Below are 15490 nucleotides of genomic sequence, written 5' to 3'. Positions count from 1 at the left end.
TAAGTGTACAAATTAAAAATTGTGTACAAAACTATAACAAGAACTATTTACACAGATCCAAGAACAGAAAATATAGAAGGGACATTTTTGGGGGGAAATAAAATGATAGATATTTTGTAAAAGTATATAATAGTCATGACGATAGAAAGACATCATGTTTAATATTTGCTCTAATTCTGATTCCAAGTACTACCAGGGACTGGAAGTAAAAAAATGCAGGGCATTAAAAGGCTGAATGTTGTTTTAATGTCTTGTGTACTTTTTTGTTCCACTGTACAGCACAGGGTCAGAACCTGGTGACGGCAAACGTGTCAGTGGTCGAGGGTGAAACGGCCATTATCAGCTGCCGAGTGAAGAACAACGACGACTCGGTCATCCAACTCCTCAACCCTAACAGACAGACCATTTACTTCCGTGATGTCAGACGTAAGAATTGCTTCCTATTTTTACTCACATCAGGCACCGATGTCTGGATTAACGATGGGTTGTTCATGAAGAATGTGGTAATTTTGAGCTATCTTCTATACGACCCAGGATTAACGAGTCATCTTTGAGAGCGTTTTATTTATTTTCTGTTGGATTCAATCATTTTGTGTTTGCTTGTAACCTAAAAACTGCAGTAGCTCTGAACAAGAAAAGAAATGATTTGTTCACCTCTCGAGCCTCTCCTCCAGTCTGAGTCCTTTGTATATTTGTCATGTGACAACAAAACCCCATTCATATTCTTAACCTTCTTTCCTAACAAGCATTTGTCAGGTTTTATTTGTGTGCTTTATTCAGTTACAAGACATATTTCTGGTCTCAAATTTTATTTATAAATGTGTAAATTTCTGTAATGATTTGTATTTTCCATAAAACAGAGTTAATGCATTAAGGTTGATGAGAAAAATCATGTTGATAGAGCGAGATGCTTGTTTACAGAAAAAAGAAATGAAAGAAAGCCTCAGACTGAAGATGAGCCTTAGCAGGTAAACTAATTATTTCCGTTTCCTGTTCAGAGCTAATGGTGGTTTTCACGTTACAAACAAACACAAAATTATTGAACCAAGCACAGAATAAATGAATCTTTTTTTTTTTTAAATCTGAACTAATCATTTCTGTTATCTGCATGGACCAGAAAGGTCTGTTCATTGGTGGATTTTCTGTTCCATTTCTCATCGTTTGTGTTCGCAGCATTATCGATTATTCAAAAAAATTCAAATTCGAAATTTGGTTTTAGGGAAGAAAATATATTGTAAGATTTTGGCTTTTGAAAACATAATTTTAACCTCAATTCTACTCAAATGAAAGAAATGACTAGATTAAATATGTTTCTTTTTGGTAAATAAGATTCAGAGAGCTACATTACGTAAGTCAGCAAAATTATCCATTCTTCCTATCACTATTCTAAAAGTAGCTATATAATTATATATTTATTTTATTAAACTACTATTTTTGGTCTGCCGAGCAGTTTGGTTTAGCTTGTTCTCCTCACAGCCTTTCCATTTTTGCCTTTGCGTTCTATTTAAGCCGACCCTGGTTTGAACATTTCTTATTATTGGCAAGTGCAGCAAAGCATGGCGTTGTTGACAAGGTCCTTCTAACAACTGACTGACAGTGTGTAATTGTTTTGGCCTGATTAGAGTTCTCCGAACGGTCCATTTATATTCCAGCCTTGAGATTGTCTAGCTCTTCATTGATGTACAGCATGCAAAGCATATAATCATGGCTTCTGTGCTTAATAAGGGCCTTGATGAGCTGCTAAGTGACGGTCTGACCGGTAATCAGTGTCTACTTTAGTCCATAAGAGGGACCCTCCTGCAATTGTAATTCCTTCTGTTTTGCTGGGTTTTGAGGAGCATTAAATTGCGATTGCTTAAAGAAATGCTCTATATGGGTGCAGACAAACTCTAATGTAATTCATATTATTTTGAATTAGTGTGATGGGGCTCAGTTAAACTTTGTCTTGAAGAATACTCACTGTATGTGCAATGCTAGGAAAAAACAGCTCATAGCTTATAAATTCTCCAAATGACATTACTTTTCCTTTGTGGTTAAATGTATAATCTTCATGTGCTACATTACAAGTTGAGAAGTATAATAAATATGCCTTCTATATTTCCAGATGTTTGTGGACACATGGCTATCAAAGCTGTAGGTGCTTGTTGAACATGCCATTCCAGATTTAGTTTTTCTAGTTATAATAACCTCTATGCCCTTTAGATAAGGCTTTTTACTAGATTTGGCTGTGGGGATTTCTGATCATTTATCCACAACAGCATTAGTCAGGTCAGGCACTGATGAATAGTCAGCAGGTTTGGTGGACATTTGACAAGAATATTCATGGATTCAAGTGATTCAGTTACTTCTAAAACTTTCTTTTCGGCTTCTCCCGTTAGGGGTCGCCACAGCGGATCCTCCGCACGTTTGATTTGGCACATGTTTTACGCTGGATGCCCTTCCTAACGCAACCCTCCCCAATTTATCCGGGCTTGGGACCGGCACTAAGAGTGGCTGGGGATGGTTCCCTGACCGGGAATCGAACCCGGGTCGCAGTGGTGGGAGCGCTGCATCTTAACCATTAGACCACCAGGGGACCTTCAAGTGATTCAGTTACTTCAAATTATTTAAATGATTTAGATGATTCATTGATATATTCATTTATCAGGGGGGATTTTTCAGGCTGGAACAGATTTGGGCCATTTAATTCTATACAATTATATGCAATTAATGATGTAGCAACAGTTTGATGAACATTTGATGAAATAGGAACTGTTACATTAACAGTGACTTCTGAAGTCTCTAGGCAGCACATGAATATGATCACGATTTCCGTTGTATAGTGGGAAATAATTGGGTCATGTTAATATAAATGTTGCATGTTTTGTTACATAACAATATATATATTCATTCATTCATTTTCTCCCGCTTATCCGTAATTCGGGTCGCGGGGGCAGCAGTCTAAGCAGGCCCCCGCCTTCGACTGCTGCCCAATCCTCACAGCACCGTCCCTTACGGTCCCTCCTGCAGGTAGTGAGCCCACGGGAAGGCGGCCCCACGTCACTCCGACGTCACGGACCTTGATATTTTCCTCGTAAGGGACCCCCGGAGCATAGAGGGTTAAGGGCCTTGCTCAAGGGCCCAAGAGTGGCAGCTTGGCGATACCGGGGCTTGAACCCCAGACCAATATATATAATATATTACAAATATCTATGTAAAAGGAAAAAAAAATAGTTTTTATTTATATTTGATATTGTTATTATTCAATTCCGTTTCTCTGTCAACAGAGAAGATACAGAGTATTTGTGGTTCTGTGTTATTAGAGATGAAAGTTAGCTGTAGATTTTTTTTATGATATCCTTGATTACAGTTCTGCTACCTGCAACCTCCGTCATTCATAAAAGCAAAAAAAAAAAAAAGATTGTTAAATAGGTCAGGCCACTCTTTTTGTTTGATAATGTTTCCATCTTAGTCTAATTAATGTTTCTTTTATCGTGACAGATCATTTCCTTGCTGGGTGATTTTGTTGCAATTATACTATTATACTTTTTTTTTTTAAATCTATCTATCTATCTATCTATCTATCTATCTATCTATCTATCTATCTATCTATCTATCTATCTATCTATCTATCTATCTATCTATCTATCTATCTATCTATCTATCTATCTATCTATCTATCTATCTATCTATCTATCTATATCTATCTATCTATCTATCTATCTAATATATTTTAGAGTAGTCAGTGTGCAACTTCTATACCAGTATAGATTTACTGTTCTCTAAAATTAACTCAACATACAGCCATTTTGTCAAAATAACTGGCTAAAAAAGTGAGTACACCTTAAGTGAACATGTCAAAACTGTGTCTAACGTATCAATATTTTGTATGAGCACCATTGATATCCAGCACTGCCCTAATTCTCCTGGACATGGAATTCACCAGAGCTGCACAGGTTGTTGCTGGGATCCTCTTCCACTCCTCCATAATGACATCACAGAGCTGCTGGATGTTAGACACATGGTGCTTCTATACCTTCCGCTTGAGGATGCCCCATAGGTGCTCTTTAGGGTTAAGGTCTGGAGACATACTTGGACACTCCATAAACTTCCTATTCAGCTTCCTCAGCCTCATCTTGGTGGTGTGTTTGGGGTCATTATTATGTTTGAAAACTGCCTTGTATATTTAACTTGGCTCAGATAGTGTCCAGCATGTGTGGCAAAGCCTGGTGAGGAGTACCAAGAGTGCTTACAGTTAGGGTGGTGGGAGCATCATGGTCTGGGGCTGCATGAGTGCTGCTAGTACTGCTATATATGCATCATGGTCTGGGGCTGCATGAGTGCTGCTAGCAGTACTAGCAGCACTCATTCAGCCCCAGACCATGATGCTACCACCAACCTAACTGTAGGGTGTGTGTGTTTGTGTGTGTGTGTGTGTGTGTGTGTGTGTGTGTGTGTGTGTGTGTATATATACACTTCTATCTTTTGCCTCACATTATTTTGACTTTCAAACAAACCAATAATTGAAATTGATTTAGACAAAGTATTCAGCCACCACAAAGTATCATTTGTCATTTGCAAAGCAGTTGTTGGTAATTAAAGCTTTCAGACAACTGAGGTAAGATGTAATTAGGTTTTTGCAGTGTTGTGTTTAAATTGTGGACTATTCCTGTTGGCAAATTGTCTTAAATTCCCCAAGGTTGTAGTAGTTCCACCAAAAGCTCTTAATTTTAAAATCTTTCTTGAATGTTCAGTGGCATTCAGTGGGATGTCAGGAGAATTGCTAGGCCATGCAAGGTTTTCTCAAGTTATTTTGGAATTGCGATTGGGGTCATTAAAGCCCCCCTATTACTTCCAGATTCAGTTTTCTTGGACTATAAGATTAAATTCTCGTCTAATAGTCTAATAATACTGAGTGCATTGCTCCATTCCTGTAACTTCTGATGGTTTGTAAAGTCCCAGGATTGTTTTCAAAGGTGCAGCTCAATATCATTATGCTCCTGGATACAGATTGGTGTGGTGTTCTCTTTTTTCAAACATAACTAATAGTTTTATTGCCCTGTTTAGAGTATGTTGTTCCATATGGCAGATTTTGAACAGTTAATGTAAGTTTTATATACTGTACTCAGCTTCCCCTTTATTAGAAATACCTCTACATCTATGCATTCATACACTTATCCAATCAGCCAATCAGGTGGCAACAAGGTCTGTAGGCTGAGGCATCTTGTTATTGTGAAAAATCAGAGGAAAATGACTAGATTGATTGGAGCAAACAGGGAATCTGTAGGAACCCAAATAATTACTCCTAATTACTTAAATAATAATAACTGTGCTGTTCAGAAACGCATTTCAGAATGTGCAACACATGAAACACTTAAGGAAGACCTCATCAAGTTCCAGTGCTGTCAAAATAACTAAGGCTTATCAAAAATCATGCATATTGTGTTTTTCAGCTCACCACAGTTGTAAAAAGTAATTATTTCAGTTACAAATGTTTTCCTGTTTAAACCAATCTGGCGATTTTTCTGTGATCCTCACCTATCAAGGCATTTCCATCCATTGAAATGACACTCATTCAATGTTTTTTGCACCAATCTGGTTAAAGCAAGCTGTAGAAGCTGTTGTGTGTAAAAAAAAATTCTTGGAGATCAGCTGTGTATGAATTGCTGGAAACAGCCCATTTGGCACAAACAATCGTTCAATAGTAAAATCAGTGACAACATATTTATTTTTATTCTGATGTTTGATGTGAGAATTAACTGAAGCTTTTGGATTATATCTGCTTGATTTTTTATGTATTGCCTTGCTGACACATGATTAGATGATTGAGTGGACAGTGACTGGCTGAGAACAGGTACGAGATAAGATAATAATAACACACCTGAAGTTAAAACATACAGCCTAATCAGTGGCGTTATGTGTATTGCCAGGTTGAAAAGAAGAAGGAGCCATGAAGCATGTCTGCGTTTCTCTTTTAATTCGTACGTCGTCTTTGCAGGTCCAATCATCCGCCTGCTCATCCATGCACCTATAACTGAACAGAGAGGGGGATAATGTGTGTGGAATTCAGAGTTAGAGAGAAAGAAGCTGGAAGGGACAAACACACCAACTATTCAGCGCGCTGCGTGAAAAACAAAATAGCACTGCGAACAAGGCACAAGGGCGCATCGTGCCTTTGTGCCTACAACACTTACAAAGTATAAAAGGCATTGTGCGTATAATTCTGAAGTGGATATACGCACTAGAAGTGTTTTAAATGGAAACAAGTGTCAAAGAGAAGTAGGAGAGGGGTCACTGACAGTCGCATCTTACGAGCGCTTGACATTAAGAGTGTAGATGTGGCTCTCAGTCTTCAGTCTCATCATTGCTGTAATGTATTATTCTCTTTAATGTTTATTGAGCTGCTCACTCAGTATGTCATGGAAAAAAAATGGCCTTCGGAACGATTCACAGCTTTAACCAAAACCCAGTTAACAATTTTAGGTTAACAGAATCATCTTGGAACGTTTGGTTTAGTCGAGTTTCTGTGTGCATGTTCCTATAAACATTTTTGTTTGTAGAAATATTAGCACTAAAGGACAATTTGGAATGGACAAGTACAGAAAAGTGCTATTCTGTGTATTTTTACAGTTCCTTTTTTTTTTTATATTTACACATGTGGCTGACATGTAAACTGACATACAAAAAAAACCTCTGAAAGCACAATTTCAGTTATTGCACTTTATTTAAAATTCACAGTCTACCAAGACATCACGATTGCACAACCTGTTACTAAGAGTTTCCATATTTCATTTTACACTAATATAAAGGAAACAGAATAATGTTTATTCACATTCACAACTGTCTCATGTCAGAGTTCTAGTTGAACAACTTTGTATTTAGAGCTGTTTGGTTACTGCTAATACACTGGTTTGCAGAGAGTTTGGTGTAACATACTACATGACAGAAGAATCCTCATTTTTATCACTTCCTAAACCTGTTTTTACAGACAGAATTTAAAATGATTAGATTTGATGTATTTTTTTTATTTTATTTATATGTGTTATTCACTCATGTACATAGGTTATATGGTCTAATTGTCTAATACTGTGTGATACAAGATGTAGAAATTCAACAGGCAATGAAGGAGTTACTAAGCAGTAGCAGAGTGTTGGTAGTCTGAAGAGTAATTCTGAGTATGCTTAGAAAGGTTAAGAGGGGACATACAACAGGGCTCACAAACAAGGCTTTTTTCAATAATTATTTAACATTATACAAGTACTATTGCCCTGAAATAAACAAAACTCCTCACAACTGTTTATAAAATGCAGGATTTGACAAATCAGATTGAAATAAAAAGTTAGCTAATGAACGTCTCCAGGTTACGTATGTTCCCTGAGGGAACGAGACGCTGCGTCAGAACGCTTTGGGAACGTGGCTGCATTGTCCATGCTCTGAATAATGTGTGTAATCAGTCAAAAATCAGGAGGCAGGCTGTCACCAGCGGGGTGACGTCACAACCAGGATGTATAAAACGCACATGGAGTCAAGCTTCAATGTTTTGATTATTTTGTTTAAGATGATCAGGGAGGCGAGGTAACTGGCAACATCCCCTGAAAAGGAACATGCCTCCTTATAGCAGCACTTATGATGAGTTAAAGAAGCAGAAACTCTCTCTCTCTCTCTCTCTCTCTCTCTCTCTCTCTCTCTCTCTCTCTCTCTCTCTCTCTCTCTCTCTCTCTCTCTCTTTGCATGCTCTTCTTTCTCAAATTCTTCCTTATATTCTTTCAAATTTTCTATCTTTATTGTAAGCGAGTTCATCCACTTTAGGACGGCTGTTGCTTGAAATCCAAGAGCACTTGACGGTTCTGTGTAAAATGACTGTATTCTTTGATTATCTAATTTGCAATAATTATATTTGGTTGCTGCAAGTCGTTATTGTTGTACTATAAAATTCCACCAATGGGCACTCCTAAAGCTGTATGCTATAGTACATTTTATCAATGACAAGTATTCCACTTATAAAAACAAGACTTTGACTTCCATTGTTGGTCGCTGCAACAAATTGCCCCAGATTCCTCCAGATTAAATTTTCTCAGGTTTGTTATGTCACTGGACACATCAGCATCTCGTTGCCAACGGACGCTGTCACTTATGTCACCAGCTCTGGTTAAAACAAATGGTCTATGGAAATTCCGTTGCAAGTCCCTTTGAAATGCTTTTGTGATGTAAGCTTTATTCCTTTTCTTCCTGTAGATGTGAAATTCATTCACTTGTTACTTGTCTGTTATTTATTTATTTATTTATTTATTTATTTATTTATTTATTTATTTATTTATTTTTACAAACTAGTAGGACTGGTTTAGAAGTTGCTAATGCCCTACTAGTTGCATTGCTTTGCTTATTTGTTATTCATTTCTAACACTTATGAGACCTATTAATTACTTACAGTGTGGTAACTACCACATGGCAAGAAATTTCAGGGAGCTTTTCGATTGCAAACATAAAAAGCAAGCTCAAGAGCAAAACTCCCACAGTTAGCTAAATCACCATCAAATGAGTGTGTATAGGCCACATGACTGTATTCTAGGGGATAGAGTGCTATGTTAATGACAGTTGGTCATCGCCATGATGACTGTATTCACTGTCGTCACTGTAGCCACAAAATGGACACATTTATAACAAGACTTACTATAGCAAGAAATTGTGTGATGAGGGTATTAATACATCACAGATTCGTCGGTTTAGATAACTAGGAAGCTTCTAGGGTGCTCAAAGATCTCATGGGAAAAGAGAATGGTCTGCCAACTCTGATGAGGTTATGTCTCATTATTTTATGTTGTGGCAATTATGTCCTTCCTCTTATTCTCTCTCTCTCTCTCTCTCTCTCTCTCTCTCTCTCTCTCTCTCTCTCTCTCTCTCTCTCTCTCTCTCTCTCTCTCTCTCTCCTGTGACCTGTGAGCCCCTCCCATGTCAGAGCCAAAAATGGAAACAGTACACATTGACTTATCAATGGGTGATATGATGAAACCTTCAGCCACAGATTTCCTGAATATATCACTAAAACACTCTGGTTTTATTTTGTGCTCAGATGCGCTTTGTTTTTTGTTTTTTTCACATTTATTCCAGCTCTTAAGGACAGCCGTTTTCAGCTGGTTAACTTCTCGGACAATGAGCTGCGTGTGTCCTTGTCCAACGTGACACTCATGGATGAGGGAAGATACGTGTGCCAGCTCTACACAGACCCCCCGCAGGAAGCCTATGCTGACATCACTGTCCTGGGTACGTTCAAGCGCCTTTGTGAATGTTAAAATCATGATTATTGATTTCCCTTATTGATCCTTTCAGTCAATTGAACCCGTCTAATTGAATCCCGCCATAACACAATATCAACCAATTACCTTCATGCCATTTCCAATAACAAGGGTGATGAAAAGAGGAACAGATGTTGCGCTATTGATATCGGAGGTCTGCTTTTGGCAGCCGTATTGACTGAATTTGCCTTCGATTCTGAAAAGCCTCTTCGAATGATTCAAGCTTTTTCTTTCTTACTTGCTTTTCCTTTTTATTTAATGAGCTTTTTACACGAATAATACTGAATTATAGAGTTTTATTATGGGCCATATTTGGACTTCCTGGGGAGATGAATGTATGTGCATGGATGCTCCAAATTCACTTGCTTTCTTTTTCTAAAATTATGCTGTACACATTCACAGCATGAATGCTAAGCCACGGCACCAAATCCCAAAATGAAATAAATAAAAAAGCTCTGTGGAAATAAAAGCCTTATCAAGTGGGATCTTGTACTGGGTGCTTTAGTGGAAAATTACTGCACATGTCACTAGCGCACAGCATGCGAAACATGAAGGCCAACTATAGTAGTGGCAGACGCATGAGAAGGCACAGTAGAAAAGCCCAAATACGGCTCCATAGCAAAGAGCAGCTTGACGTCTAACACGCTGGCGTTCCGTGTGTAAAAACAGAGCAACCAAAAAGCTGGTAAACAGATACATCAGAGTCCAAAGGTAATTATTGCTGTCACAGATCCACTGGTGTAAAAAGCTTTAGAACCCGGATCTGCTATCTAGAAGTCGTCATGACAGAGCTCTCATCACATCTGAGCACTTAATTTTAACAGGACATCTTCCGAGGTTTGTATATTTCCTTTGTGCTTCCGATAATGTAGTGTTTTTCTTGTTTTATTTTATTTTTGCTTTTCAGATCTCAGAGAAAGAGAATGTTGTGCAGCAGACTTTAGATCCAGACAGAGATCAAGCCTCAGGCGGACTCAAAGCCCGCATCTAATCCTGCTTCTGTTTATGCCCCCCCTCCCCAGTTCCACCAGGCAACCTAATCATCGAGTCACGTGAGAATGTGGTGAGCGAAGGCAATGAGACCGAGATAACCTGCACGGCCATGGGCAGTAAGCCCGCCTCCAGCATCTTCTGGATGAAAGGAGATCAGATCCTACAAGGTCAGATTCGCACACCATCAATAGCGTTGTTTTTTCACGAAGCGCTGATTCCAAGATATGTAATCCATCTTCATGCGAAAGTTCCTGTTCCTGGTAATCCCGCGACGATTGGAATTTATTCTTAACAAGATTTCGACGAGGTGGCCACGCTTGCTTCGAAGTGCAGAAGAGAATAGTCTGAGACGTGCGTCTGTGTGCTTGTGTGTGTGTGCTCGCGTATGTGTTTTTTTTTTCAGTGGGAGTTTTTGGCTCAGCTTAAATAAGTGGCTTTGAACAAACTCCAGCTGTTCCTCTCCCACTCAGCCAGCTTTACCCGCCTATTAGCTGACACCGGTTGAGGTTGTGTGATAAAGAGAGTCTGCAGGCTGCGTAATCTGCTCATGAATGCCTTTCTCCATTAAGACGCGTGTGTGTGTGTGTGTGTGTGTGTCTGAGTGTGTGTGGAGGGGGGGTGGCGAGTAACTCGGAGACTACCTGGTGACAAGCGAATGCTTTCATGCTACTGCAAGCTTTGGAGGAGCAAATAAATGAATCAGTCTAAGCCCCGAATTTAAGCAATGAGTCATACAGGATGAGCGACGCAAGCGCCAAAACTGGGAATTAAATCAGGTTTAATAACTAGCGCTTTATACTTAGTATATACTGCTGATCTTTGTAATATACAATGTACACCGACCAGGCATGACATTGTGGCATTATAACATTATGAGGGATGAAGTGAATAACACTGATTATCTCTTCATCATGTTAGCGGGTGAGATGTTATTAGGCAGCTATTGATCATTTTGTTCGTAAAGTTGACGTTTTAGAAGCACGAAGTTAGGAAAAATGGGCAAGTGTAAGGATTTGAGTGAGTTTGACAAGGACCAAATTGTGACTGCTAGACGACCGGGCCAAAGCATCTCCAAAACTGCAGCTCTTGTGGGCTGTTCCTGGTTTGCAGTTGTCAGTATATATCAAAAGTGCTCCAAGTCAGGAAAAGTGCTGAACCGGCGACAGGGTCATGGGTGGCCAAGGGACATTGATGCACGTTGGGATCGAAGGCTGGTCCGTGTGTTCCGATCTAACAGACGAGCAACTGTAGCTCAAAATGCTAAAGAAGGTAATGCTGTTAATGCTTGATGGGTCAGAACTGGTTTAAGAGCAAAAGGGGGACCAACACAATAATAGGCAGGTGGTCATAATGTTATGCCTGATTGGTGGCCACATTATACGATTCCTATGTGTTTTTCAGAACTTTTGGAAGATATTCCACTAGATTTTTGTGTGTGGTTGTGACAAAGGGTGAGAAGGCCTGTGGTTTGCTTTCCAGATGTGCAATAGCATTTCCAGTTTTTCAACCGGGTTAAGGTCAGGGCTCTATAATAGGCCATTAGCGATCTTCCACTTCAACCCATGTAAACAATATTTATATGGAGCTCGCTTTATGGACAAGGACATTCCCATTCCGGAACAGGTTTTAATGTCAGGTTTAAAATTTAATGTTATCTTATCCAAAGACATCCTGTACAGCTACGTGCAATCTACTTTGTGGTAACAGTTTGGGGATGAACCACCTATATAGCTAGAGAAGTCAGGTGTCCAAATATGTTTGTCTATATAGTATATATAGTTTGAAGTAATAAAATAAATCTTCTTAGCCCTTGTTGGTGGTCAAAATTTTTTTGTAATCCTTCGAGTTGTGAATATTAAATGGAAAATGAAAAAAAATCGTCACCATATAAAGAATGGCGCACGTTCTTTTAAACGTGTTCAGGCTGCGTATCTGCTATAAATGCCCCTGGGCAAGTTATTACTATAGCGATTTTAATTTATCCGACTGAGTGCATTAATATGAATCATTTGATTCGACAAGCAGAGTTCCAGGAGTACTGGTTATTAGTATAACAGCACTAATGCATTTCACTGTTTTATCAGTACTTTTATCGCTATTCAATACTTACTACAGACTGTAAGTCAGATGTGTGTTGGCAGTGCAATATGCAACAATCTATCCAAACTAATCAGACGTCATTTTTGGAAACTGTTTCTGTTGCAAAAAAATAAAACGTGTTTGAAATGTCAGTTACTAATATAACTTCACATTCATTTCCTATTAATAGAATTTTTGTAGAAAAGCAGGATCACACTCATAATCATGCTATTATACTGGATATTCAGCTGATCACAGCCATGCCAGTATTCAGTATAACAGCACTCAATGCTTGTGTGATGCTCCTGCAAGAGCTGCTTCTGACCAATCAGAATGGACTACTTCCAAAGGCACAATAAACTCCATACAAAGTACATATACATGTCCTTACATAATTATTTTTTTCTCTCAAATCAGTTTGTTATACATTGCGTGTCTCCAAGAACAGTGTGTTGTAGGTCAGTGCTGAGTTATAATTATTTCCTCACTTCATTAGTTCCAAGTAAACTATCATCATCAGCACTGCAATTAGTTCGGTGCCCTTGGAGCTTCCAGATTGTCTTGGAAAAGAAGGCAGCGTGTGACTTGATGTGCTCCAACTGTCCTGGAGGCTCTCCTCTGTTTGGCTTAATGACAGCGTTTCTTTGCATATAGATGAATCTAAATTTAATTTGTTCGATGCGAATTTCAGCGAACAACAACTCACAACTCGTGAATAAAGTACGTATTTGGTTGGCGAGTGAAAGAAATTGTACGCGTGAGCATGATGTAGCGGTGGCTCGGATGTCACAGTCAGTATACCGAGCACGACAGCAAGGAAATGTGTCTGCCACTTTAAATGAATCTAAGATTTGTTTGGAGGTGATGGATCATTTCTCAAAGGCCTTCATCTGGGACTGGGAGTTATTAGGAGCCATTCAAAGAGACAGAGGGAAAAGGGACAGAGAGATAGATAGAGAGATAAAGAGAGAGAGAGAGAGAGAGAGAGAGAGAGAGAGAGAGAGAGAGAGAGAGAGAGAAAGAGAGAGAGCGCTCATTATAACTGCCTTGTCACTCTCGTGTTTCGCTCCCAGGTGAGGAAACAGTGGAGGAGACGTATGACAGGATGTTCACCGTTACTAGCCGGCTCAGGCTCACCGTCTCCAAGGAGGACGATGGAGTGCCCGTCATTTGCATCGCTGACCATCCAGCTGTGAAGGACTTCCAAACCCAGAAATACCTGGAAGTGCAATGTGAGTCATTGCTCAAGCATTCCACACAGCAGGCTCTGTTATTGTATTCATGCAAAATCACTTTTCTATGATGTGCTGAATGCTAAACTCATAAGGAGATAATGAGTTCTTAACGCTATTATGTTACAACAAAGGCAGAATGATCATAGATACAGAATAAAGTCATTCTACGGCATTGTATAAACAGTAGCTCAAATGGTGGCTCGTGCTTTTTTTATGTTTATATTTAGACGTGTTACTTGCTTTTCATGAATCATTTTGAGTTTTTAAATGTTTATTTAATGTAAAGTGTGAGCAGGGTTGATCATTATATGCAAAAAGTGAAAACGTATAACATTCAAATGATTGAAAAGTGTACAAAACGGTTTAGTGTTTGTGTACAGCTGACGGATTTTATTCAATTCAATTCAGTTGTATTTGTAAAGCCCATATTATAATATGTAAATATAATTCTTTTATATTAAATATATTAATCTACAGGGGTATGTGGGGGAATGTTACATTTTTAATTAAAGCTGAAAATGTAAAAAAAAAAAATGTTAATAATAAAATGAAAATCAGTCAGTAAAATTACATACATTTAACAAAAAAAAGTATTTTTAAAGAAAATGTCACCATACTGAGACATTTTTTTTTGGTCACAACTTATTGTATGACTTGCTATTATTAACCTGACAAACCTACCCAGTCAGATCTGCTTACGCAACCAGGCAAACAATATTGCAAGTAGATGATATCTAAAGTAGAAGGTAAGAATGCAAGAGCTGTAAATAAGGTCAGATTAGCCATAATATTATGACATTATAAAATTATGACAGGTGAGTGAATAACATGATTATCTCTTCATCATGGCACCTGTTAGTGGGTGGGATTATATTTGGCAGCAAGTTACATGTTGTCCTTAAAGTTAATGTGTTAGAAGCAGGAAAAATGGGCAAGCGTAAAGATTTGAGCGAATTTGACAAGGGCCAAATTGTGATGGCTAGACAACTGGGTCAGATCATCTCCAAAACTGGTCATAATGTTATGCCCGATCAGTGGCCATTAAGTTATGCCTGATTGGTGTAAGTGCTGTATTCAGTACTTATATTGTATACACATACATCTTACCTATAAAATAGCACCCTAAATAGTACGATGTTACAAAAAATTGGGTACAATCACATAATTAAAAAACACTTAATGATAAAAAAAATTATGAATTAATAAGGATTCTTTAAAACCTTCGATACAAGGAACTAAAAAAAAGCTTTTTTTGGCTATAAGTTATTAACCTGGACAGAGCTGTGGGATTTGCTTTAATTAAAACAGGCTTTGTCTTGTTATGCCTCGGTTTGATAAAGCTAGTCTCTAAATAGCACGGTAATTGAGGGTGATCAGTGCACATTATTGCTGGCTGTGAAAAGTCTCGGAAAGACTGACCTAACCTTTTGTAATCTTTGTCGAATATTAATTTATTCAGAAGGCTGACTGCACGGGCTGACCTTTGTGAAGAAAAGACAGGATGGGATCAGTCCGACTGTAAAAAGCTTGACATTTTGACAAACGCAGATAAAACGGAAGGAAAGATGAAAAGCGGTTTTTACAGTACACTACCACTAAATAGACAGTTTGAATACAAGTTGGTGCCCTCTGCTTGTACATCTTTTACCCAAGGGATAAAGATTTGCTTTAAAAAAAAAAATCATGTACTGCAATGCACAGGTCTAGCACTTATATAACAGGAGTTTACAAAGCGATGTATCGCCTATGCTGTGAATGTGTGTTTGAAGTAAAAAAAAAAAAAAAAAAACTACACTAGGATAAATAACGGTAAAAAAGATTAACCAGAGGAGTTGCTTCAGTGGATAATCTCACCTGGATTATGTAGATTTGCACTTCTTCTTCTGTAATCATAAAGACTCATTCCACAGG

At 38.4% G+C, this 15490-nt stretch overlaps 1 protein-coding gene across 4 annotated transcripts in view; it reads left to right on the top strand.

Annotated features, from left to right (window-relative positions):
* The window catches only part of cadm1b (cell adhesion molecule 1b), a 190027-nt gene that overhangs the window by 126789 nt on the left and 47748 nt on the right, over positions 1-15490 (top strand). For all 4 annotated transcript variants that reach the window (XM_083549454.1, XM_083549455.1, XM_083549453.1 and 1 more), the window contains 4 exons: positions 280-426; positions 9088-9240; positions 10295-10432; positions 13418-13576. In XM_083549454.1, coding sequence (XP_083405580.1) covers positions 280-426; positions 9088-9240; positions 10295-10432; positions 13418-13576 — 597 coding nt within the window. The remainder of the gene's footprint in view (positions 1-279; positions 427-9087; positions 9241-10294; positions 10433-13417; positions 13577-15490) is intronic.

Source organism: Silurus aristotelis (genome assembly GCF_946808225.1).
Source record: "Silurus aristotelis genome assembly, chromosome: 8".
NCBI lineage: Eukaryota > Metazoa > Chordata > Actinopteri > Siluriformes > Siluridae > Silurus > Silurus aristotelis.
The sequence above is the reverse complement of the archived record's forward strand: the minus strand, read 5'-3'. Positions and strand labels throughout refer to the sequence as shown.